General features: G+C 41.1%; 1 protein-coding gene across 3 annotated transcripts; it reads left to right on the top strand.

Annotated features, from left to right (window-relative positions):
- The first annotated feature begins 3083 nt into the window (after positions 1-3083).
- Positions 3084-27172, top strand: LOC141768535 (leucine-rich repeat-containing protein 24-like). 3 transcript variants are annotated; one of them, XR_012594084.1, is made up of 9 exons: positions 3084-3578; positions 8332-8516; positions 12779-12865; positions 16053-16244; positions 16989-17157; positions 18503-18765; positions 20434-21003; positions 21855-24110; positions 24156-27171. XR_012594084.1 is itself a non-coding variant. In XM_074636924.1 (8 exons), the coding sequence occupies exons 2-8, from the start codon at positions 8349-8351 to the stop codon at positions 22275-22277; spliced, it is 1872 nt and encodes a 623-aa protein (XP_074493025.1). In that variant the 5' UTR covers positions 3084-3578; positions 8332-8348; the 3' UTR covers positions 22278-27171. The 3 variants fall into 3 exon arrangements, 1 of the variants encoding a protein (XP_074493025.1); XR_012594085.1 differs by lacking the exon at positions 3084-3578 and adding an exon at positions 11533-11578 and having other exon boundaries at positions 8395-8516; positions 24156-27172; XM_074636924.1 differs by having other exon boundaries at positions 21855-27171.
- The last annotated feature ends 745 nt before the right edge of the window (positions 27173-27917 follow it).

The raw sequence follows: 27917 nt of genomic DNA on the forward strand, positions 1-27917 counted from the left end.
TCCAAAGACACTTCCCAAAAAATTATCATAAACAACCAACATGGCTATTGTTAGTACTCACAGCTGCCAAGTTAGCAGCTTGTGGAAAAACCGGTGAGGGAATAGACCGAGTGTATACAGACAGGCAAGCAGGCAGGTAGCCCATCTGTGTATACACTCTGCCTCATTATCTTTATTTACGTTGCACTTTTTACAGCAGAGCCATTTCTAAGCCTGAGTTCACACTGAAGGCAAAAGTGGCCCAAATCTGATTTTCTTTTTGCATATAATTTATATGAATAGCACAAATCACACGGACTCTGATCTTTTCAACTGTGATTTGGCCACTTTTATACAGTATGTGGTCCTAAATCAGAAACAAATCAGATTTTTATTTGCGATGCGACCACAGTCTGAACTACCATATTCCTACGATCCAACTACAACGTTAGGTCCTCGGCAAGTTGTCCTTCACGGGAGACGTATATAGATATAAAATTGATTTGAAACGCAAAAAAAGGATTGTATTGATATTAAGAATTTGCACCTTGTATTTAAGGACAACAAACGTTATATGAAAGTGTTTTTTAGCACTTTTATTAGTAAAGAATAAATAGTACTCGGGTTCACTCTCCAGACATGCGCCAGCTTGCCAGCTCTGCCGTCTGCAACGGCGCAGTGGACTCGCACTCGTTCTCTCACCCGGTAGCGGCGTGGAGGAAGGCGAACACCGGTGTGCATGAGCTAGCATGTTTCAGGCGCTATCAATCCACTTGACGAGGGCGGCTTCACCCACGGGTGCTTTCCCCGTGCACTGTGGTTTTTCATTCAGAGAAAATGACTTTCCTTTCCCCGTCATGATATCTATGTGCATTACGCAGCATCAGCCTCATGTATCCAGCCGGAGAGCAGACGGTCCGCGAGGCAAATTATCACGACGTGAGTAAAGTAAAAAACAAAACAGAAATTCAGCTAACGTTAGTCTAACATAGTTTTAACATGTTTTTCTTTATGTTTTCATGTATGAAAAGAGCCCAAATGAACACTGTAGGTGGACTAATGGATTACTATCAGCAGATTATTTAAACAGCGTTTGTAGAGGAATGATTCTGTCCCGAGCTGTTTGATCACTATCAGCTGTTTGATCACTGTCAGCGATTTGATCACTATCAGCTGTTTGATCGCTATCAGCTGTTTGATCTATATCAGCTGTTTGATTACTATCAGCTGTTTGATCGCTATCAGCAGTTGATCACTATCAGCTGTTTGATCACTATCAGCAGTTGATCACTTTCAGCTGTTTGATCACTATCAGCTGTTGATCACTATCAGCAGTTGATCACTTTCAGCTGTCTGATCACTATCAGCTGTTGATCACTATCAGCTGTTTGATCACTATCAGCTGTTGATCACTATCAGCTGTTTGATCACTATCAGCTGTTGATCACTATCAGCAGTTGATCACTTTCAGCTGTCTGATCACTATCAGCTGTTGATCACTATCAGCTGTTTGATCACTATCAGCTGTTGATCACTATCAGCTGTTTGATCACTATCAGCTGTTGATCACTATCAGCTGTTTGATCACTATCAGCTGTTTGATCGCTATCAGCTGTTTGATCACTATCAGCTGTTGATCACTATCAGCTGTTTGATCGCTATCAGCAGTTGATCACTATTAGCTGTTTGATCACTATAAGCTGTTGATCTCTGTATTATTGATCTACTGTTTATATTGAAAATGAGAACAGAAGCAGCAGGTTAAACCACTGTTCATTTAACTTGAATAGAAGTTGATTTATTATATTTTTTGTTAAATATTGCACTGCCTTGTATCTTGAGAACTGAATCAGCAGGTCCTGCAGTTGCACTTTTTATTATTTTCTAATAAAATGTGTATGTATTTTGCCATTAATCGTTGTTTACTGGTTTATATCCGTAATTCATTTATCCCTGATTCCCTTACAACAGGGGTCAGCGACCTGCGGCTCTTTAGCTCCTCTCCAGTGGCTCTCTGTGGATTTTAAAAATGGAAATGAATAACTGTTCTTTGTTTACATTTTCATTTTTAGTTATCATTGTTGTAGGTCTATGGTATGACGGTACGACGGAGTATTAGGGCCAAATTGAGGAAAAAATATAAATCTGAGATTTCGAGAATAAAGTTATAAATTTATGAGAAAACAGTCGTATTATTATGATTATAAAGTCATAATATTATAAAGTAGTAATTTTCCGTGTTATTTTCTTTCTTTCTCGCAAAGTTATGACTTTATTCTCATAATATTACGACTTTTTCTCATAAAGTTATTACTTTATTCTGGTAATATTAAGACTTTTTTTTCTCGTTAAATTATGACTTTATTCTCGTAATATTACGACTTTTTTTTCTCGTTAAGTTATGACTTTATTCTCTTAATATTACGATTTTTTCCTTGTAAAGTTATGACTTTATTCTCATAATATTACGACATTATTCTCCTAATGTTACAATTTTTTTCTCGTAATATTATGACTTTATTCCGGAAATCTCTGATTTTTTTCCCCTCAATGTGACCCTAATACTCGTAGTACATTTGCACTTGGGCCCTCACTGTATTAGACTTATATACTATATACTTAGATTATAAACTGTGTTACCTTCATCACAATGCTCAAATGTTGTTGCGGCTTCAGACAGGTTTTTTGGCTCGTTTGATAGTAAAGGTTGCTGACCCCTGCACTATATAGCAATAAAATCACAACTGAACTGACTATGACTGCCAGCATAACATAAAGAAACAATGAGTGAATAAGTCGCAAAAGATTGCTGATACTGGCTGATAGACAGGCCAACGTGAACATGGGAATAAGAGGAGTACCGGCACTGGTTTTAATGCCTTTTGGGGGATTTTTTAAGAAAGTGATTTAGGGTTATGGCAACATGGAATAGATTGCTTTTTCCAGCCTGAAAAAGTAAATAAATAGCTCTATCAATAGCCTGGTATGTTCTATGTAGAATTGTATTTTTGACACCGAATTGCAGCAGTAAGACATAAATTTGATAGCAATTTTGCTTTTTGTGATAACGCTTTTATTGTGAATAATTTGGGGGCGGAAGTGTTTTTGGTGTTGAGCTGCTGGCAGAAAGGTGTGTTGACTGTGGTCCTCTGGAGCAGCAGCATCAGCAGCAGCATCATCAGCAGCATCAGCATCAGCACCAGCGTGCACTAATGTGATGAGAGGGTGCACGGAGGGAGTGAACAGCTGGATGTTGGGATTTAACAGAGACACCTGATCCGTTTCACAGCGGGTTTTACATTGTAGTGCTGCAGATATTATACCGTCTGCCCGGTCCTCCTCCTCCTCCGTTGTTCGTTCGACGCTCCAGCTGATGTCGCGCTGCATCTCGTAGCTTCTGTTTCTTCTTCTTGTGTTCGGAGGATGCGACGCGGCCCGCGGTGCTCTGAGCGCTGTGGAAACATCCATCAGCTCCTGTTCTGCTCTCAGATGGCTGATCGGCTTCAACACCGACAACACATCTGAATGATCGGGATCATATAAGTCAAAGAAGGCGTCGAGCAGGAATCACCGTCAGACTCTCCTCCTTTTTCAGCGAGGTAGGAAACGACAATACAACCTCGTTGAGATTAATTCTCCTGATGTGTCACTACAGATAACATCTGGGAGGATGTTGTTCTGCTGTGTGTGTGTGTGGGGGGGGGGTTCTACACTGAGGTCATGTAAGCAGTGATGGTCATGTTCACAGTGCTGAGATCAGATCTTATTTACTGTTGTTGTCTGTGGCCTGCAGCACCGCTGCATGTTCAACCTCTTCAGCCTTCATGACAACAGTCACTGCATGTCTGACTGACACATGGCTTTATTGGGTTATATTGTATTGTATTGTATTGTATGTCCATATCAGTTAATGGGAATGATATACTATAGGCCTAAACCTGTGTTAAACCTATTCTACCTGCCTAGAGCCTTCATATGGATCAAGAGAAGCCTGTCAGATTGCTTTTGAAGAACATTTTTGAAGAAACTATAAATTAATATAAAAAAATATAGATGGTGTAAAAACTGAACAAGTATAATAGGCTAAATGTTCTGAAATCATGACAACAATGAGCCGATGATCACAAAACGTCACAGAGTTCATATTTGTAATGTATAAAAATATAATATATATAAAACATTATTAAAAAATAATAATAGTGATAATAATACAAAATAATAATAATAAAAATATTATATTATATATATAATAAGAAATAATGTTCTTACTTTGAGCACAAAATAAGTGCACATGCAAAATTACCGTCAGATTCATGACACGTGCACACAGGCCAGTTTTGTTCTTACCACTAGTGTGTGTGTGTGTGTGTGTATGTTAGTGAATCAGGATCATTCTAAATTGACACTATTAGTAATCAGCCTACTGCCACGCCCCCATTTCTCCATATAAGGAAATACATTTGCCAGAGGTTTATCATATAGAGAAAGGGTGATGTTGATGTAAAAGAGAAAAACATGGCCCATAGAGCCAAAAACATAACAACAACAACAACAACAACAACAACAACTAGCCTACCGAAGAAATTGAGACAATAGTTCTGAGGTGGAAGGCAGAAAAGGGAGACTTTTCTGGAGTGTTTCCATGGCGATGACGAAGAGGAAAAAAAAGAGGCTTATTGGGCTGCAATAACCAAAGCGGTGAATGTTGTGTCCCCTTATAGGCTAAGCTACATATGGCTCAGGTTAAAAAATAAATAGTTTGATATTAAAGTTGATGCAAAAAAAAAAGAATAATGTGACCAGCAGAAAAAGAAGGAAACAGATGGAAGAGGAGGATCACCTGATCTGTCAGCCCAACACTTGCCAAAGTTAAAGCTTCAGTAGTCAGTATATTTTTGGCATCATTGGGCAAAAATTCCATAATAACCTTTCAGCAAATTGTAATTCAAGTGTTCTGAGAGAAAACTAGACTTCTGCTCCAATCTCGCCAACTTTAGCATTAAATGAGGGTGAAAGTGATGACAGCCAGCAAGCATTTTTTTTTTTTTCCATAATTGTATAGGGCTGTACCAAATATTTTGATGCTTCATTTATATCGTTGACATTCAAATTCTAAATTCATTCAACATTTGAATGCTGTGCATTGAGACGGCTGGCCGGGCCTTCATCATTTGTGCCTATGCATGGTCTGAAGCAGTTCTAAATTTGTTTGCAGAGTATAACAACAAATGCGAGTAAGAAAATATTGATGAAAACGTTCGTGCACATGGTTTAAGCACAGATTTGGGCTCATTGTTTAGCTCGTAGAACCAGTGCTGCCTACTCGTGAGTTTCAATGAAAGAAGACACAGCCTGCATGGAAAGCCCTGTTAACATCACACACACGCTCACTCTTGTGCCTTTATGCTTGTTTATTGTTGAGTAGTGTTTATAGCTGCTTGTTGTAGAACAGCTGTTTATTGCTTGAAGTATTATTGATTATTGATTGATATTGCTAAAGTTAAAGGTCCCATATCGTGCTCATTTTCAGGTTCATACTTGTATTTTGTGTTTCTACTAGAACATGTTTACATGCTGTAATGGTCCAAAAACCCTTTATTTTTCTCATACTGTCTGCCCGAATATACCTGTATTCACCCTCTGTCTGAAACGCTCCGTTTAAGTGCATTTCAACGGAATTGCGTTGCTAGGCAACAGTTTGGGTCCATGTTTACTTCCTGTCAGCCGATGTCATTCACATACACCGCAACAGGAAATAAACTGGGACACATTTAGAATGTTTATGTTTAAAACCATGAAATGGTCTAAATATTGTATATTTGTGACATCACAAATGGACAGAAATGGCTTGTTTCAAACACGCAATTTCTCAATACGGGCTGTGTGTGTTTCTCCGTACATTGAGCGTGTTGATAGTTTTACAGTATTTATATAGCACTTAAACCTGCTTTATAATATAAAAGACATGAAAATCTCACTTTTTACAATATGGGACCTTTAAATTAACTTATTGTACATTTAAAGAGCATTTGTCTGTTATTATTTGTGCATATGTGTTGTGATGAGCAGGTTGTGATATAGTGCTCGGATTCACACCGTTCACCTCATAAATGTAAAGTAGTCGTTAAATTCTGACATTGAGAGTGAACAACCCGTTTCGGAGACTGTATCAACGGTTCGGATATTAGTCCCTGATTTCAGGGTGATGGTGCCCCATTATTAGTAATACTTATTAATAATTTTATTAAAGACAGTAATGTTGTCCAGTACACAGCGCCTTTGTCATGGGAAAAGCTATAGGGTAGCTTTAATTTGATTAACTTCATCGCTTTTAGTCTTAACTGATGGTGTCCCCAGCAAGACCCTGCCCAGCATCCTGGCTCTGGATTTTATAGCCCAGACAGTGCAGGTCCTGCTGGTTTGGTTTCTGTTTTCCCTAATTCACTGAAAGGCAGCGTGCATTACAAAAAATCCACTCTCAGTCCACACAGAAACAATCTCATCACAGTTAAAATCACTTCTTCCATCCTCGCTGTTGAATCAGCTCAGTTCTGCTTACTCGATGTCAGATCTCTTGCCGATAAGTACTTCATCTGCCAGGATGTTATCATGACTTTTTCTTATCATCACAGTCTTGAACTAATCCTGATGAGTATGCCCCTTCTCATTGACTCATCCCTCCAGAATATTTATCATATCATATACTTCCGTCATATATCAGCCGAGACTGACAGGCCGAGGCGGTGGCCTTGCAGCTGAAATACTGGGGAACAGTATTTCTGTCATATACTGGGGAACAATATTTCAGCTGTTCCCCAGTCTCGCTCGGCTGCTTCTCCACATTTGAGAGTTTCATTTTAAAGAATAAATTGCCTATTTTATGCGTTTTAATCTACCGACCATCTAAACTTATCTCTAGTTATATTCAGTTTCTTATTCTTGATGATTTCAAAGCTTCAGTAGGCTGTATATTTTTGGCATCATTGGGCAAAAATCCCATAATAACGCTCTCTCTCTCTGAAATGACCAGTGATTGGTCAAAATCTCCCGTCACAGGCTAGATATTTTAAAGCCTGAAAACAGAGCCATGAGGAGGAGCAGAAGTCTAGATTTCTCTCAGAACACTTGAATTACAATATGCTGAAAGGTTATTATGGGGTTTTTGCCCAATAGTGCCAAAAATGTTTGTGTTTTTTCCAAGAATTAACGTTAAAGTGCATAGTCAAAACAACTCATGCAATATATAGTTGTCAAGCTATATTTTTGTAGGAAGGACAGGCTGTTTCCCCTCTGAGCTGCTACACTCACATTATGCACAGTCTAGTCTTTGGATTGACCACTTGTTGTTTGGCCCCAATCAGTCAAAAAGCTGAGCTCGGAGTGTTGATCCAGCCCGTTCTCATTCCCAGGGTGTAAATTACCGACGCTTTGCCATGCCCATCGTGATACCCACGCACAAGGCACCCTTTAGCGCCGGTATGAAACGCACAAGGCTTTCGATGAACTACAATGTAAACCCATCCACGGCAACAATAAACGCCAAAGGTCCCATATTATAAAAAAGTGAGATTTTCATGTTTTTTTTATTATAAAGCAGGCTTAAGTCCTATATAAATACTGTGAAAGTATCGAAATGCTCAATATACAGGGAAATACACACAGCCCGTATTCAGAAACTCTGCATTTGACACAAGCTGTCAGGATTTCTGCCCATTCGTGATTTCACAAATATACAATATTTAGACCCTTGACACAATTTTAAACGCAAACATTCTAAATGTGTCCCAGTTTATTTCTGGCTGCAGCGTATGTGAATGTCATCAGCTGACAGGAAGTATACATGGACCCAAGCTGTTGCCTAGCAACGCAATTCTGTTTCAGACAGAGAGTAAATACAGGCATATTCAGGCATACAGGATGAGGGAAATAACGTTTTTTTTTAACATTACAGCATGTAAACATGTTCTATTCGAGCGAAAGAGACACAATGTGTGGGCGGGAGGGGAGGCGGATGGGCCCAATAACAGAGGGCTTTCATCCAGAGGACCGCTGTCCGTGTACCGTGCGTTAAGTTTCACTTTTACGTTACGATCAGCTGTTCGTTCGTGTCCTGTGTTTACAATGTCAAGTGACATTTTCACTTCACTAATGTAGTAATTTTAAGCTCAACCATATTGTTTTCTTCCTTAACCTAACTAAGTGGTTTTGTTGCCTAAACCTAAGAATGTCTGTACTGCACCCGAAAAGTGACCCCAATGGGTCTGACTGTGTGCGTATGTGACGAGTTGGGATGGGAACGTGTTAATTGATTAATACTGACGTATGTGTTCACTGTTCTCTCCTCATCCTCAGCCCTGTCTGTTGGTGAGATGGCTGTGTTTTTGGTGCGTCCTCTCTCCTTGCTCCTCCTGTCCCTCCACGCTTGTAGTCGAGCATCTCCTTCCTGCCCTGTGAACTGTCGCTGCTACAGCCTAACTGTGGAGTGTGGTTCCACCAGCCTGAGGGACATCCCCAAAAACGTTCCTCCATCCACACAGGTAGGTTCATTGCACTGAAAGAGGACATTACTTATGGATGTTGCTTCAATCTAGACTGGTACCAGAGTTAAAGAACTAATGACATACAGATCACCACCAAAATTCTTTGAAACATTCACCGATGCTGACTGTAATGCTGCTATGCTAAACCAGGCTCGTGAGTACATCTTAAAAAGCTAACGGTGGGTTCACAAAGGGCAGGGGTCAGGAACCTGCGGTTCTGGAGCCACATGTGGCTCTTTAGCCCCTCTCCAGTGGCTCCCTGTGGATTTTTAAAAATGGAAATGAAGAACTGTTTTTTGTTTACATTTCCATTTTTATTTATCATTGTTGTAGGTCTATGGTACAATGGTACGACGGAGTATTAGGGCCACATTGAGGAAAAAAAAGAAAATCTGAGATTTCGAGAATAAAGTCATAATATTATGAGAATACGGTCATATTTTTACGAGAAAAGAAGTTGTAAAATTATTAGAATGAAGTCATAAGTTTAAAAGGAAAAAAAGTCGTAGTATTATGAGATACAATAAATAATAAAGTCATAATATTATAAAGTAGTAATTTTACGTGTTTTTTTCTTTTTTTCTCATCAAGTTCTGACTTTATTCTCGTAATATTGCGAATTTAGTTTTCTCCTTAAGTTATGACTTTATTCTCCTAATATTACGACTTTTTTTCTCATAAAGTTATGACTTTATTCTCGTAATATTACGACTTTTTTTTCTCGTAAAGTTATGACTTTATCCTCGTAATATTACGGCTTTTTTCTCGTAAAGTTATGACTTTATTTTCGGAATATTACAACTTTTTTTCTCGTAAAGTTATGACTTTATTCCTGTAATATTACGACTTTTTTCTTTTTTTCTCGTTAAATTGTGACTTTATTTTGGAAATCTCCGATTTTTTTTCCTTCAATATGGCCCTAATACTCCGTAGTACATTTGCACTTTGGCCCTCACTGCATTAGACTTATATACTATATACTAAGACTATAAACGGTCCACAGGGTTCTGTACTTGGACCAATTCTATTTACCTTATATATGCTTCCCTTAGGCAATGTTATTAGAAAACACTCCATAAACTTTCATTGTTATGCAGATGATACTCAATTATATCTATCAATCAAGCCAGACGAAACAAACCAGTTAACTAAACTTCAAGCATGCCTTAAGGACATAAAAACCTGGATGACCTGCAATTTCCTGATGTTAAACTCAGACAAAACTGAAGTTATTGTACTAGGCCCTGAGCACCTCCGAAACAAATTATCTAATGATATAGTTACTTTAGATGGCATTGCCCTGGCCTCCAGCACCACCGTAAGGAATCTGGGAGTTGTCTTCGACCAGGATATGTCCTTTAACTCTCACATAAAACAAACCTCACGGACTGCCTTCTTTCATCTACGTAACATTGCGAAGATCAGGCACATCCTGTGTCAAAATGATGCAGAAAAATTAGTCCATGCATTTGTTACCTCTAGACTCGATTACTGCAATTCCTTATTATCAGGCTGCTCCAATAAGTCTCTTAAGACTCTCCAGTTGATCCAGAATGCTGCAGCACGTGTACTGACTAGAACTAGAAAAAGAGATCATATTACGCCTGTATTAGCTTCTCTGCACTGGCTGCCTGTAAAATCCAGAATAGATTTTAAAATCGTCCTCCTCACCTACAAAGCGCTAAACGGTCAGGCCCCATCATATCTTAAAGAGCTCATAGTACCCTACTACCCCACTAGAGCACTGCGCTCACAGAATGCAGGGTTACTTGAGGTTCCTAGAGTCTCCAAACGTAGAATGGGAGCCAGAGCCTTCAGCTATCAAGCTCCTCTTCTCTGGAACCAGCTCCCAGTTTCAGTCCGGGAGGCAGACACCGTCTCTACATTTAAGAGTAGGCTAAAGACTTTCCTCTTTGATAACGCTTATACTTAAGCTGCTATAGGCATAGACTGCCGGGGGACTTCCTATGACACACTGTCATAAGGAACTTCCTATGACACACTGAGCTCCCCTCTCCTTCTGTATATACTCATGTCCCATGTCCATGTTGTTACTAACTTCATTCCTTCCCGGGAGTCCTTGTGCCTCCTTGTCTCGCAGCTAACCGTGGAGCGGGGTCACACCTGGAGTGAGGTCATACCTGGAGCGGGATCACACCAGGGAGCGAGGTTATACCTGGAGCATGGGTACACTTGGAGCAGGGTTTCACCTGGATCTTGGTGGTCTCCGGTATTGTGGCTGCATCTGCTGCCGCGTCGGTGCCTGCTTGACACCAACTGCTACCATCCCTAATTAACTACGTCTGTACGAGGGACTACCAATGCTAACGAGGGATTTCCAACACCTAATGACAATGTGGCAGCCTGGAGAATAACACTTCTCAATCACTGCCAAAGACATCAAGAGCTCCCAGCAAGCATGCTGATGCTGCAGGAACCAATGCACGGGCATCGATCGCAGGGACGTCCCACACCAATACACATGGACGTACTGAGGAGAGATGCTGGACAGTGCTGGCTTTCCGATAGTTGTATTATCACTCTTTCCATCCACCACTATTGGTTTTGTGTTATCAGCCCTACTTGTATTAGTTATTACAGCTGCTAGACTGCTATTGTGGCTGCTTCTATATCTCTCTCTCTCTATCTCTCTCTCTCTCTCTCTCTCACTCTATCTATCTATCCCCCCAGCCGGTCTCGGCAGATGGCCGCCCGCCCTGCGCCCGGTTCTGCTCCAGGTTTCTTCCCAGTAATCGGGGAGTTTTTCCTGGCCACAGTGCGCTTGGTGGATCCTGTTGGGTCTCAAAACTATGGTGTACGGTCATAGACCTGCTCTACATATAAAGCGTCTTGAGATAACTTCTGTTGTGATTTGACGCTATACAAAAATAAATTGATTTGATTTGATTTGATTTGTTACATTCATCACAATACTCAAATGTTTTGCGGCGCCAGACAGATTTAGTTTTTTTTTCAAACCAGCTCAAACCCCACAAATCTCTGCTTCCCACAGGTGCCACTGATGGTGGCTAATGAGTCAAAGCCACCAACCCTCTCAAGTGAGACATCAGTTCTGATCCTGTGTCCTATCATAATCATGTCATCCCTCCCCTATCGGGACAAAATATATGACACCCACATCATATTAATCAACTGGAATGCACAAAACACAAAGTCATATCCATCCAAACTAGGATGTTTAGCACTCCAACCACCATGCACCTGCAAGCTAACTATCACACCCTAAACATACGAGGCCAAAATCGATACTCTAACCAGGCAGATGCAAGCACACAATATCCCAAGCAGTAACATTAGGTTGCGCTTAACCCCAAAAAGTGCTACAGCCAAAACTCAAGCCAGAGGATAACACACTACGGCAAAACTCGGGCACCAAACTTAAACTTCAAAATGACTATCTAACGTATCGCCTGAGCGGAATACAAACAGAAGGTCAGCCTACTCACTGTTAGCTCCTGCAACAGCCACCTGTATGCTAACAACTAACTAAACAGGCCACATGCGACTAGAACCGGAGCACGCATATCCCGACGCGATACAAACTACAACCTCTGAACAACAAACGCTTAGTTTTACATTCCGGACGAGCCCCCAAATTGTTACCCTACTATGCTAAACCAGGCTTGTGAATACATCTTAAATAGCTAAGGTTAGCAATCCAGTAACCTAGTGCCTGTCTTTACATGTTCTATTAGATGTGAAAGATGTGACCTGGACTTCCGTTGGTGAATGCAACCTTTCCCATCTGGGAGGTGTGGGTGTGGTTGACTCACGTCGTCAGGCCACCATTCTCGTTTCACGTTACTGCGACCAGCTCGCTCGGATTGGGCGACTCCTCTGGACAACCCTATGGGTGCAGGTCCGTCGGCCCGGTCAGCCAGCCCACTCTTCGATGTGAATGTTCAGGGCGAAAAGTTTATCCACAGTGACGGTTCGTGGCGGTTTCTGAGACAAACACCATCTCAGTCTTGCCTCCGGCGTCTTCCTCATGATGCTTCCTTACCAGCTCAGACCCCACGAATCTCTGCTTCCCACAGGTGCCACTGATGACGCCTAAAGAGTCAAAGCCACCACCCCTCCCAAGTGTGACTGACGTCAGTTCTAACCCTGCCTCCTATCACCTGCCTACACCACACCTCCATCTAAAAGACATTCATTCAAACTACACTAAAGCGTTATCCTAACACTGACTGAAACTCTCCCTTCATCCGTCTTCATTTTGTGTTTTCTCTATCTAGACCATCTTCCTCCAGGACAATGTGATTGGTCAGATCCGTCGACAGGACCTCACTCGGCTGAGGCACCTGCATTACTTGTACCTGCAGGTAAAAAGCACACATACACACACAGACCTACAGTGTTGGATATAAAGAACCGGTTCTGAATTGGAGCCAGGGATTTGTTCATTGGCTATTGATTCCTCAAATCAAAGTTTTGCCCCGCTAAGCTTTTGTCCATGTCACAAGTTAATCCATTTATGCATTTGTATATTATATTTATTTTTATACTTTGTTTTTACTAGTGTGGCGAAGCTTCACAATAGGGATACAACACAGTGAAATGCAATTACGGCCCAAAAAGGTGTTTTTATGCGAGAGGGGAAGTCTCTCTGGCATGACAAAATATTTCATGCAGCCAGTATAAGAATGCAATATGTTTGATGTTTCACATGCATAATGCCCCAGGTATTGTACTGGTGGGCATGGAAATAGTGGTCAGTTGTGTTAAGGGGACAGTGAGTGCATATATCTGATTTGGTTAGATTCATTATGTGTTCCATCGTGTGCCGCGTAATATGTATTCTGTGTATGACTTTGTATTGGACTAGTCTTGTGTTCATGGATACGTTGAAAGTATTTTTACATATTTGAGTCCAAAAGTCATTCTTGGTGCTGATGTTAAGATCATTTTCCCATTTATTTATTGGAAGAGATATGGTGGCATCAGTGGAAGATAAAAAAATTGTTTGTATTATTTTCACAGAGGTTTTTCTGAGTTAGCAATTTTAATGGTGCTGTCTAATGGCAGTGGTGGTTGAAGGTTGTTATTGGATGTGTTGGATTTTTTGCCTTGATTGCATGCTTTAATTGAGTATACTCTAAGTATATTGCCCCTCCCGGGGAAGGTGAATAAAGTATTATTTTCGGTGAAGATGTGTTATGCGTTTTTCCTTCTATTTAGTCCCTGTCATGGGTGATTTGTTAACGCAAACATCTGGGTTGTGCCAAAGGGAGCTGGGTGTGAAGTTTGTCATTTTCCACCAGGCTGACAGAGTTGTGGCAATTGCGGTGATTTTAAAGCAGTTGTGTTTTTTTAATACTGTTGCTGAGGAGAGATAGATCCTTGATTACTATTTCTTGGCATTCTGTTCACTCTACGTCCAGCCATGAGTGATGGTGGGATTTGTGGATCCATTTGGTCATATATTGTAGTTGGTTGGCTAGGTAATAGCGCTGCAAATTGGGTGCCTCTAGCCCCCCTTGAGTTTTTAATTTTTGTTTTGTAGCCAGTTTTATTCAGTTTTTTTTTGTTTGTCCAATATAATTTTGTTATGAGTGTTTACTTTGACTGTGAAATGAACTGGGATCATAGTGAATAGGTAATTGATTTTTGGTAGTATCATCATCTTTACCACTTAACACTCTGCGAAGTCTGTGTACCCACTATTCCAATTCTAGAGGGGGTCCCAAATTTTGTAAAACATTGATGATTTGAGCCATTAGGTAACAGCTTCCGAAGGGATAAGTTCCATTATGTTATGTTACCGCTATCAAAGGTGCTAAATTTGAAATCAGAGCATACCTATGATTGAGGGTTTTCCTCCACACGGCTCTCAGTGGGACATGAAGGGAGAGACTAACATGCAATAACGGCCGGACCAGCTACGTAAACAAAGCACAGAAAAGCTCGGATTACAGTATTCACAGAGGGAGAGTGACTTCGCTCTCTGTTCAGGTAGATATTACTCCACTATATCTTTATATAGCAAATTTTTGTTTTCTTCTGTATTAATGTTCTGAATTTTGAATTCAGCAAATAAAATGCAAAGAGGTTTATCAGAAATCAACTGGCAACCCTCCTACTACCAAACAAAAGAACATCAAGCTGTTTTAAGATAGATGTCTTCTATATGCTGTACTCTATTCTGGTCCAAGTTTTGAGGAACACCGTCACTTATAACTCCACTGGTGGGAGATAAGAGGCTACCAGTTTTCCACAATGGTCTCACAATAGTCTTACTAATGATTATACCATGGTTTGATAGTATATGATATAATACCTTTAAAAGACACCGATTCAGCATTGCACTCTTATAACACTGTTGGGCACATGATGGATAAATAAAGGTTAAAAACTGATGCAGCAGAACCAGAGATATTTTTATTCCACATATTCACATTTTTATCAAATCCTGGCCGTACATTACCCACAATGCAGCGGGCTGCAGAGGTCTGGTAAGCTCACTAATTTTTAACTCCACACTTCTGGATTTTTTCCTTTTCAAACTTGTAGTCTTCAGCCCCAACCGACGCTGACTCAAGTGACATCACTTGAGGACATTTGTCAGACTTCACACAGCTCCCTCTGGAGATACTAAAGGTTTTATACTATACTTTTTCACATATGCAGTAGTTCCCCCCCAAAACCTGGAAACAGACCTTGATGTGGAAAATCAGTGGAGTTCACCTTTAAAGCTGAAGTAGGCGAGATTGGAGCAAATTTGATTAAAAAAAAAGAATTAAACGGTCGCTATATCGTGACAGTAGTACATGAAACAGGTAACCTGAAAAAAATCATGTGCCTCTGTGTCCTCCGGTGCTCCTAACGGCATCTGCAAGATTTCACAGACTGGAGGAAAACAAGCAGTAAGAGCTGATCTGAGGTCTGCTGTCCAGCTGCCGTTTATGAGAGCTGGTTAAATAAATCATTGTCAGAATCATCTTGTAGAGCACGGTTTAAGTGTAAAATGAGAACGTTTGTGATGCCGCCGCCATTGTGAAATCTGTTGAAGGAACGCCAAGTTCCGGTCACATGACCGGAGCACAGCCAATAGGAACGCTCTCTCAATGAAATGACCTGTGATTGGTCGAAGTCTCCCGTCACGGACTAGAATTTCTAAAACCTGTAAACAGAGCCATGAGGAGGAGCAGAAGTCTAGTTATCTCTCAGAACACTTGAATTACAATATGCTGAAAGGTTATTGTGGAATTTTTGCCCAATGATGCCAAAAATATACTGCCTAGTGCCACTTTAAGTGGAAATCCAAATCACTGGTATCTACAGTATGTGGCGGTAAAATCGACAAACAGACGAACAGAGTCCCTCTCCATATTTCACTGTGGGTGAAAAATAAATTCTAACCAAGATGGAACCAAGTCAGGTGTCTGTTGCGGCCGGTAAGGAACAAAACAGAAGAAAATATAATATCAGCAGTAGAAGCTGATGTTTCTGAGCAATAACCAGTCACAAAGATTTTAGTTTGATCGCCCTCTTATGTTCCTCTTCCTCCAGAACAACACCATCTCAGCAGTGGAGCCCGGCTCGTTCCAGAACCAGGGTCAGTTGTTGGAGCTGGCTCTGAATGGTAACCGTGTCCACCTGGTGACAGCTGACATGTTTCAGGGACTCGAACATCTCCGCATTCTTTACCTGGCAGGAAATGACATCACACGCCTGCTGGACTACACCTTCAGTGGTTTACAGGTAAGGCATGTTAGAGCACACGTATGATGTCCGTCGCATGTCACTTTTAACAAATGTTAACAATCAACTCAATATAAAGCTATCTATGCACGATGCGTTCTCCATGTCCTGCTCAGAATAGCAGTTTTTGTTCAATCCCTAGATCAGGGGTCTGCAACCTGCGGCTTTAGCCCCTCTCCAGTGGCTCCCTGTGGATTTTTAAAAATGGAAATGAATAACTGTTTTTTGTTTACATTTTCATTTTTATTTATCATTGTTGTAGGTCTAATGTATGACGGTGTATTAGGGCCACATTCAGGAAAAAATAATAAATCTTAGATTACGAGAAAAAAGTCGTAGTATTATGGGTCATAAGTCATAATATTATAAAGTAGTAATTTTACATGTTATTTTCTTTTTTTCTCGTAAAGTTATGACTTTCTTCTTGTAATATTACAACTTTTTTTCACGTTAAGTTATGACTTTATTCTCGTAATATTATGACTTTATTCTGGAAATCACCGATCTTGTTTCCCTCAATGTGGCCCTAATACTCCGTAGTACATTTGCTCTTTTGCCTTCACTGCATTAGACTTATATACTATATACTTAGACTATAAACTGTGTTACCTTCATCACAATACTCAAATGTTATGCGGCTCCAGACAGATTTTTTTTTTTTTTGCCTAAAATGTCTCTTTTGATAGTAAAGGTTGCTGACCTCTGCCCTAGATGATCTGTACCATTCCCTCCATGTCTGTACAGCGTCTGCAGGAGCTCCATTTGCAGCACAACAGTATAGAGTTGTTAGCAGACCAGGCTCTAGTTGGTTTGACTTCTCTGGCTCTGCTGGACCTGAGCAGGAACAACCTCCACACCATCGGCCCTGCGTCACTGCGACCTCTGGTCAGCCTACAGGTGCTGCGCATCACAGGTGAGACTGAATTACTGGCATACATGTTGCCTGGGGAACAACCTGAGGAAAACTACCATTCATATAGACCAGGCAGGCAGACCCCTCTCGACTGACAACTGAACAATGGTTCTCAATTTTATATATATATATATATATATATATATATATATATATATGTATATATAGTATATACATTATGACCACCTGCCTAATATTGAGTAGGTCCCCCTTTTGCTGCAAAACAGCCCTGACCCGTCGAGGCATGGACTCCACTAGACCTCTGAAGGTCTGCTGTGGTATCTGGCACCAAGCCGTCAGTAGCAGATCCTTTAAGTCCTGTGTAAGTTGCGAGGTGGGGCCTCCGTGGATCGCACTTGTTTGTCCAGCACATCCCATAGATGCTCAATTGGATTGAGATCTGGAGAATTTGGAGGCCGAGTCGACACCTCCAACTCGTCGCCGTCCACATGATGTAAAAGAAAACGTGATTCATCAGACCGGGCCACCTTCTTCCATCGCTCCTGGTCCAGCTCTGTAGGCGCTTTTGTCGGTGGACACGGGTCAGCATGGGTCACCCTGACCGGTCTGCGGCTACGCAGCCCCATACACAACAAACTGCGACGCACTGTGTGTTCTGACACCTTTCTATCGGAACCAGCGTTAACTTTTTCAGCAGTTTGAGCTGCAGTAGCTCTTCTACTGGATCATACAACACGGGCCGGCCTTCACTCCCCACGTGCATCAATGAGCCTCGGGTCTGACCCTGTCGCCGGTTCACCGGTTTTCCTTCCTTGGACCACTTTTGGTAGATCCTGACTGCAGACCGGGAACATCCCACAAGAGCTGCAGTTCTGGAGATGCTCTGACCCAGTCGTCTAGCCAGCACTATTTGGCCCTTGTCAAAGTTGCTCGCATCCTTACGCTGGCCCATTTTTTCTGCTTCCAACACAAAGTTCAAAATGTTCAATTGCTGTCTAATATATCCCCCCCCATCCCCCACTGCCAGGTGCCATGGTAACGAGATAGTCAATGTTATTCACTTCACCTGTCAGTGGTCATAATGTTGATCAGTGTATATACTGTTTATATATACTGTATAGTCAATGCATTTCTCTTTCTTTGTATGACCTTTAATCCAGTCAGTGCAGTTTCCTCGTTTTTCCAGAGGTCAGTCCGAAAACATTCCTAACCCTCCTGTCAAATACATTCCTTACATACCTTATTTACACATCAAAAAAACATTGTCTTGCAGTACTCTGAAATGTCTTCTTACCTACCACCACCACCGTCAATGACTCGGACCTCGACCGGCTCAGCGTCAAGGGTTTCCAAACCTAACCTCCTGTCATCTGCTCTGCCGTAGACAACCCATGGCGCTGTGACTGCGCTCTCCACTGGCTGAGGAGCTGGATCGACGAGGCGGGCCAGCGGCTGCTCAGCTCCGCAGAACGCCGACTGGTGTGCACCGAGCCGCCGCGCCTCTCCCACCTCAGCCTGGTGGAGGTCCCCCTCAATAGCTTGGTGTGTATCCCTCCGCTGGTGCAGCTGGAACCCAGGAGGCTAGCCGTGCGGCTGGGAGAGAGCCTCAGGGTGTCCTGCCACGCCTCCGGTTACCCTCGGCCACAGGTAGGGATACTTTAAAAATGAATAAGTATAACTTCCAGCAGTTTCCACGACGCTGGTTTGCTTCAACATCCACAATAGTCTCGCAACAGTTCGCGTGTCATCACCTGAAAATGATTCACTTGCTTAGTACAGGGGTCTGCAACCTGCAGCTCTGGAGCCACATGTGGCTCTTTAGCTCCTCTCTAGTGGCTCCCTGTGGATTTTTTTAAAATGGAAATGAATAACTGTTTTCATTTACATTTTCATTTTGATTTATCATTGTTGTAGGTCTATGGTACGACGGTATGACGGAGTATTAGGGCCACATTGAGGAACAAAAATAAATCTGAGATTATAAGAATAAAGTCAAAGGTTTAAAAGGAAAAAAGTTGTAGTATTATCAGAATAAAGTCATAATATTATAAAGTAGTAATTTAAGTGTTATTTTCTTTTTTTCTCGTAAAGTTATCACTTTATTCTCATAATATTACAACTTTTTTTTTGTACTGTTATGACTTTATTCTCGTAATATTACACCTTTTTACACGTTAAGATATGACTTTATTCTGGAAATATTACGTCATTTTTCATGTTAAGTTATGCCTTTATTCTCGTAATATTATGACTTTTTTTCTTGTAATATTATGACTTTATTCTGGAAATAACAATTTCTTTTCCCCTCAATGTGGCCCTAATACTCCGTAGTACATTTGCACTTTGGCCCTCACTGCATTAGACTTATATACTATATACTTAGACTATAAACTGTGTTACCTTCATCACAATGATCAAATGTTTTACCACTCCAGACAGATTTAGTTGGGATTTTTTTGCCTAAAATGGCTCTTTTGATAGTAAAGGTTGCTGACCTCTGGTTTAGGATGTGAAGGATGTGAAAAAATGCTTATATCACAAAAATAAATGATAGCTGTTATAACAGCTGTGGGTTGAGGCCGGTGCATTTTGAAGAGGAAGAAGAGGAGGAAGATGAAAAAAGGAAGACAAATGAGAAGTACAGGACGGTCCATCATCATTAATCCTTTAAGGCATCAGCAGGTAAAAGTAGATTAAAGGTGAAGACAGAAACACAGCAACCAGCATGGTTTCTCAGATAAAAGAGGCTGTTTTAAAGTTCTGGGGTCTCATTTATAACCGTTGCGTTTGCACGAAACGGGGCCTGAAATGTTGCGTACGCCACTTCCCACGCAACAGTTGTGATCTTGACGGGAGAATGCGCGCACCTGTATGGAAACTCTGACCCGCGCGTACGCACATTACGGAGATGGGAAGTTGCCGACGCAGATGGTGTGAGGTGATGATATGAAGCCAGATTGTAGAAATTAAATGTGAGAGTAATCATTATACGTATAATTACGCCTCTCACACTTATGATTTCACCTCATATCACATGTTACTTATAGATCCACTTTATCATAAACATTCAAACCAGCAGTGTTATTCGTGCTAGTGAGCACATTTCAAATGCAAATCATATAAGCCTCAAATCTCTAATCAAATTGCTCAATATTTAATCAGCGCTGTCTCACCATCACGTTGCCGCAGAGGACAGGGCCGGACTACCGACACTCTCGGTCAGCTGTGGAGGAGCTGTTAGAATTATGATCATCGGTTGTAGAAATCCAAGATAACATCAAATAGCTGATCATGAAACACTGCATGCCTTTCCAGGTGACCTGGAGGAAGGCGTCCCAGGGCAAAGTGGTGCTTTCTCCCCGAGGCCTGGTTCAGGAGCTGGGTGCTGGAGGAGTGGGTGGAACGGGTGGAGCAGAGGAACCCTCGGAGGAAGGCCGAGTCAGTCTGCAGAAGACCGACGGCGAGCGCTTTGACCCCGACACCGGCAGCGGCATGCTGTTTCTAAGCAACGTGACCGTGGCTCACGCGGGTTTCTACGAATGCGAAGCCTGGAACGCGGGGGGCGTGGCCAGGGTGACCTTTCAGCTCGCCATCAACTCGTCCACTTCGTCTTCCTCCGCCATCTGGGCCTCGTGGTCCCAGGTGTCCTCGCCCTACTCGCCTTCCTGGCCCAGGCTGAGGACCCACGGTCACGCCGTGGGTTCGGACGTGAGCCGGGAGCCCTTGTACGCTCTGGGCAGCATGGCCTTCAGTGCTCTGGGAGCCGCCACTCAGACCGCCATCGCCGTGGGCATCTCCCTGCTGGCTCTGACCGCCCTGCTGCTGGTCGCCATGATCTACAGCCGACATCACCATCGAGAGAAGGAAACCGACGGAGCTGAGAAGGTTTGTGTCTATTTTTCTGTAAAAGAGTAAATGGCACATTTTGTCGAATTAGCAAATAACACAGTTTTAATGTCCAACCTGATAAGAGAGAGGATCTGCATGAGGTAATAGCACATCATTTCAAGTTATGGTGCCAAGTTTCATGGCTCTAGCTTGTTCCAAGCTTGCAGCAAATTGAGCAAAGGCATAAGCATATAGTGCGAAGTAGGCCACGCCCACATGCACCAATCAATATGACCTCCCAGAGCAAGTGCACCATATTTGGTGAAGTTCTGTCTGCCGGGAAACAAATAGGGTGGGTTACAAAACTATGGCAGCGGGGCGATCACTCGTCCCCTCTCTCAAATTACTCCATTAACTCTAATGTGAGCCTCTTCTGGATTACCTTGCTCATTTAATGCCTGAACAGGAGGCTTAATCTTTAGACGCCCGTCTGGCTGCTCTTTAGTGAAATTGTCACCGTGTTCCTCACAAATGTTATGAAGCACGTAGCAGATCAGCACCATTTTTTCTTAGCTCAGCTCCAGCTTGCAGTCATTTCTTTTTAGGAGGCACCTTCATCATTCTATTAATACTGACTGTGTGCATTGCTCAGCCTGTAATTATAGGTGTGTAAGTCTGCCAGCATCTGAAAAAAGGGCTTCATGAGCCAGTTCTGCATGAGGTAAGCCGGGTCAGCAATCAGGTAATGTCCAATATCAAAGCCAAAGATGGTTTTGGCTTAGTAATTCCCCATCCCTGCCATCTGCGGCGCCATCTCGCTCCACTGATTACACTGAAAATGTGTGCCATTTTTCCCCTTTATGTTATATAATACTGTACCCCAAAAGCGATGAATTTTTAACCCACAGGAGGAGAGCATCCTGTACGTGAACGACTACTCCGACGGCCCCACCACCTTCGCCCAGCTGGAGGAGTACCGCGACGAGCGCGGCCACGAGATGTACGTCCTCAACAGGGCCAAACCCGTGCTGCCTCCCGCCCCACCCACGGCCGTCTCCACCACCAACCTGGGTTGCCCCGCTCCGTCCGACACCACCTCCAGCCACACCCTCTCCTCCTCGGGGCCGGGCCAGCCCATGAGTCCCACTCTGGCCCCCAACAAAAAGCTGCAGCAGCAGCAGCTGCAAGAGGGCGATATACGGACCATGAGGAGAATGGCGGGCGAGGGAGGGGAAGCCAAACCCGTGATTACGTCAGAGGCAGAAGGGATGTTTCTTAACCACACAGGCCTATTCATGGACTCTCAGATCGCCTATGAGATCCACTGCTGAAGGGGTGTGGGGGGGGGAGAATCCACTGCAACACAGAGGGTTTGTGTGTGAAACAGTGGTTTACTGCGAAGCCTGTCACATCTTATCTGAAGAAAGTCAGGGTCACTGCTGGAATCTACCAGAAGTACCCCTCCCTGTTGACTCATCCACATCGATGGACTCTTATTGGACAAGGTTTACATACCTGGATCACAATCAGGTTTATTAAATCGATAGCACCTGAGACCTTTCAACAGACATGACCCTGCACGCCAAAAACAACAGTAGTGAGTAGGCCGGTGGATTAGATGCCTGATGCTCAAAGACAACTTTAACTAGACTCAGGTATAAACTGAGCTGCACACAACTGACCCGTCCTGTACATGAACATCTGGGTCAGCATTTATCAGAGCTACTTTTATAGAAACCTTTCACCATCAATGCTGTGCAAGAGTTATAACATCCATCCTCTCGAAGAACTCTGAAGGGTCAAGTATTGCAGGGTGAGTATAAAAAAAAGGGGGGAAAATCATGGACTCTTCCGTTTGATGAGCATGAAGGAAACAAAGTGTGTTTTATAACTGTTGTTAAAGTCCGGACATGTTTTACAGAGAAAGAATCTTAAAAGGACAATTCTGGTATTTTCAAGTCTTAATCTCCCCATCATGAACATGTGTGTTTGTGTGTGTGTGTGTGTGTGTGTGTGTGTGTGTGTGTGGTGGGCGGGGGAAGGGGCGGGGGGGTTATTCAGCAAGTTAAACTGAAACAGAATATAAATCTATAGAAAGAAATAGTTTTTAAATATTAAAAGCGAGGCCAATATAAATGGTTGGGATAGTACGGTGTCTCTGAGAGCTCAACAAACTGCAAATTAAGAAAACATTCAAATAGGAAAAATAAAACCAGATACAGAAACACGCTGTAGATAGAGAAAACACAACCAAATACAGAAACACACTGCAGATAGAGAAAACATCACCAAGTACAGAAACACAATAGATAGAGAAAACACAACCAAATACAGAAACACGCTGCAGGTAGAGAAAACACAACCAAATACAGAAACACGCTGCAGATAGAGAAAACACAACCAAATACAGAAACACGCTGCAGATAGAGAAAACACAATCAAATACAGAAACACGCTGCAGATAGAGAAAACACAACCAAATACAGAAACACGCTGCAGATAGAGAAAACACAACCAAATACAGAAACACGCTGCAGATAGAGAAAACACAACCAAATACAGAAACACAATAGATAGAGAAAACACAACCAGATACAGAAACACAATAGATAGAGAAAACACAATCAGATACAGAAACACGCTGCACATAGAGAAAACACAACCAAATACAGAAACACAATAGATAGAGAAAACACAACCAGATACAGAAACACAATAGATAGAGAAAACACAACCAGATACAGAAACACAATAGATAGAGAAAACACAATCAGATACAGAAACAGGCTGCAGATAGAGAACACACAACCAAATACAGAAACACACTGCAGATAGAGAACACACAACCAAATACAGAAACACACTGCAGATAGAGAAAACACAACCAAATACAGAAACATGCTGCAGATAGAGAAAACACAATCAGATACAGAAACACACTGCAGATAGAGAAAACACAACCAAATAAAGAAACGTGCTGCAAATACATAAAAGTACGACGGAGTATTAGGGCCACATTGAGGAAAAATAAATAAATCTGAGATTTCGAGAATAAAGTCATAGGTTTACGAGAAAAGAAGTTGTAATATTATGTGAATAAAGTATTTTTTTCTTGTAAAGTTATGACTTTATTCTCGTAATATTACGACTTTTTTTCTCGTAAAGTTATGACTTAATTCTCCTAATATTACAACTTTGTTCTTGTAAAGTTATGACTTTAGTCTCGTAATATTGTAACTTTTTTTCTTGTAAAGTGATGACTTTTTTCCTGTAATATTGCACCTTTTTTCTCTTAAATGTATGACTTTATTCTCGAAATCTCAGATTTTTTCCCCCTCATTGTGGCGCTAATACGCCGTCGTAGAAAACACAACCTATTACATCAGAAACAGTAAAAGGTGCTCTACGACATCCAGAGCATTAATATATCATCATCAACTATCGTCTATGTAAAGATCTAGAGGAGTAATGTCTACCTGAGCAGAGAATGAAGTCACCCTCCCTCTGTGTGTGTTGTAATTCAAGCTTCTCCGTGCGTGCCTTTTAGTGCATGTGAACATGCCCCACTGGCTGCCACTCTGCACATGCTCCCATACGGCGGTTACAGCTGTTTGTGTTTGTATATTTGGTTGTGTTTTCTCTATTTTCTGTATTGGGTTGTATTTCTGTATTTAATTGTTTCTGTATTTGCAGCATGTTTCTGTATTGGGTTGTGTTTCTGTATTTAATTGTTTTCTGTATTTGCAGCACGTTTCTCTATTTGCAGCATGTTTTTTGTATTTGATTGTGTTTTGTTTTAATGCTGCACTTTTGGTGAAGTGAGTGAGTAAAGTTAACTATCGGTGGAGATTTGTTTCTTAATTTTGTAGTGTGTCTTGAGCTCTCAGGGCCACCGTAATATAGGACTTATTAAAATGGTCAGCAACATGATCTGTATTCTAGTGTGTCAGGATGAATAAACTAATTATGAATGAGATATTCATTACAAAACAGAATAGAAAATCTGTGTGCATAAAGGCTTGAAGAATATAAGAAAAATTAATGCCTATTAAGGTCTATCATCTGACTGACCTGTTAGTCTTACAAATCACTGATTGTGTGGATTACTTCTTTTTTTTCCAATAAAAAGGCTGAAGCGGGTTTTATTAAAAATCACAAACAAATCATTGAGCATGAAACAATTTAATATTTCTATTCTTAATGTCGCCCCTTCCCTTAACTACCTGTCACTTACTTGTACAATAAAGGCGCTTTTGTCCCCGACGGGATCCTGTAGGAATGATGACTCAATTTTAAATAAATCTCATTGGTCAGGCTGTAGGTTCTGATCTGATGTATGAACTTTTTATTTTTCTGAATATATTTAGTTGAACACACAACACACACACACATATATATATATAGGGCTGTCAAAGTTAACGCGATAATTATTATTATTATAATTATTATTAACAATAATAATTATAATAATAATAATAATTAAGTAATTAAGTCAATGCATTAATTTGTTTTAACGCCACTAATTTCTTTAACGCATTGACACAACTTGCGATTTTTAGTTTGTAGCGGCTCAGTTTTAAAGCTAGAGTGAAGATACTGGTATCATATGAAACTAGAAAACCTAATGAATCCATTGGTATCGACCATGTCATACTAGCTTGTCGCACCCATTTTCAAAGTGGTCCCTTGACCTCTGACCTCCAGATATGTGAATGTAAATGGGTTCTATGGGTACCCACGAGTCTCCCCTTTACAGACATGCCCACTTTATGATAATCACATGCAGTTTTGGGGCAAGTCATAGTCAAGTCGGTAAACTGACACACTAACAGCTGTTGTTGCCTGTTGGGCTGCAGTTTTCCATGTTATGATTTGAGCATATTTTTGTATGCTAAATGCAGTACCTTTTTACCTGTTTTGTGTTGTTAATTGATATTAATTTCCAATAATAATAAATATATACATACATTTGCATAAAGCAAGCATATTTGCCTACTCCCATGTTGATAAGAGTATTAAATACTTGACAAATCTCCCTTTAAGGCACATTTTGAACAGATAAAAAATGTGCAATGAAGTTGCGATTAAATATTTTAATCAATTGACAGCCCTAATATATGTACATGTATATATATATTGTTGGGAAGTGGCAAGCAGGCAGGGGGAATGTTGCACAAATAGACACACAGAGGTTTCATCTGCATCTCATGGTCTTTATCAACGGATGGAGTTTGCTCGGTCGTCATGGAGACACGGAGATGAATTTGCTGTGATCACGTGATTTAACAGATGTTATCAGGTGACTGAAGTTAACACGTGAACTTTATGTGAATAAACCTTTTACTGCTACTATGTAGCAGTGTCTATTTGTCATCATATCATTCATTATAAGCTGTTTATATGTGGTTCATGTGTACATTAGGAATAATTACATCTAATTGCGCATTTGGGACAACGCTTCACAATAAGGGACACAAAAATGTGAGTAGTTACTGTGGAACAAATGATATAATCACAATCACATTTTACAGAGTAGGTAATGAATAGTTAATGATTACTTAATTAAAAAACAAGTGAGGATCTAACTGCTAGTGAACCAAATGTTATAAAGTAGTTTTATGTGATTATAAAATGAATGAGGAATGAATCAAAAACGACTTAATAATTGATTAATTGTTAATGGGTACTACAATAATTCCTAATGGAGGACTTCATGGTAGATAATGATGAGTTACTAGAGAACAGACTGGGAGATCTTTGATTAATGAATCATTAAAGGTCCCATATCATTTTCAGGTTCATACTTGTATTTTGGGTTTCTACTAGAACATGTTTACATGCTTTAATGTTAAAAAAAAACTTTATTTTCCTCATCCTGTCTGCTTGAATATACCTGTATTTACCCTCTGTCTGAAACGCTCCATTTTAGTGCATTTCAACAGAATTGTAACAGAATTGTGTTGCCTGGCAACAGTTTGGTTCCATGTTTACTTCCTGTCAGCTGATGTCATTCACAAACACTGCAACAGGAAATAAAATGGGACACATTTAGAATGTTTACGTTTAAAACCGTGTAATGGTCTAAATATTGTATATTTGTGACATCACAAATGGACAGAAATCCTGACAGCTTGTTTCAAGCGCACAATTTCTGAATACAGACTGTGTGTATTTCTCGGTATATTGAGCGCTTCGATACTTTCACAGTATTTATAAAGCACTTAAACCTGCTTTATAATATAAAAGACATGAAAATCTCACTTTTTACAATATGGGACTTTTAAGTAATGATTTGTCCATGAATATCTGTGACCTGATCTCACTGACCACTTCAATGAGTTGTCCCTGATTAACTCTGAATCAGCTGCCGAGCGGTACAAAACTAGTAACGACTCATTAATTAGTTGTTGCTTAAACATTACTTACTGTTTTTGTGTTCCAGAGTAAAGTGAGACGTAATACGGAGTAGTTACTGAGGAGTTTCCCTCATTACTTCATCATTAACTTTACAAATAATTCCTTAAAAAAAATCGGAGACGGCAGGATTCTTAACAAGTGTTTTATTCATCATATTCAGACCACATTTACATTATTTTCACACCCATGAATATTGTGAAGTTGAGCATCATTCCAGCACAACAGCACATACTGCAGGTCGCTTCGGTCCCGAGACTGTTGGCGTCATCACGTTAGATCTCGATACAGTCTGTTGGTTAGCTTTAGCATGTTTGCAGTTGGCAGAAATGCTAACTGTAATTGTTTGTCCACTTCACTCACCAATTGTTGTTGGATACAATCAGTGTTGAGGTTAAATAAGAGATCAAATCATTTCAACTTGTTTATCTGATGCAACAATTCAAATGTTTTTGATGCATTTTAAGTATCGATCAGTGCACGATCTGAGCCTGTCCTGTCCTCTGCCGCTCAAGGGACGAGGACAAGGATGTTTCAGGGCATGATAAAATATTTCT

This window comes from Sebastes fasciatus, chromosome 5 (genome assembly GCF_043250625.1).
Source record: "Sebastes fasciatus isolate fSebFas1 chromosome 5, fSebFas1.pri, whole genome shotgun sequence".
In the NCBI taxonomy this organism is placed as follows: Eukaryota; Metazoa; Chordata; class Actinopteri; order Perciformes; family Sebastidae; genus Sebastes; species Sebastes fasciatus.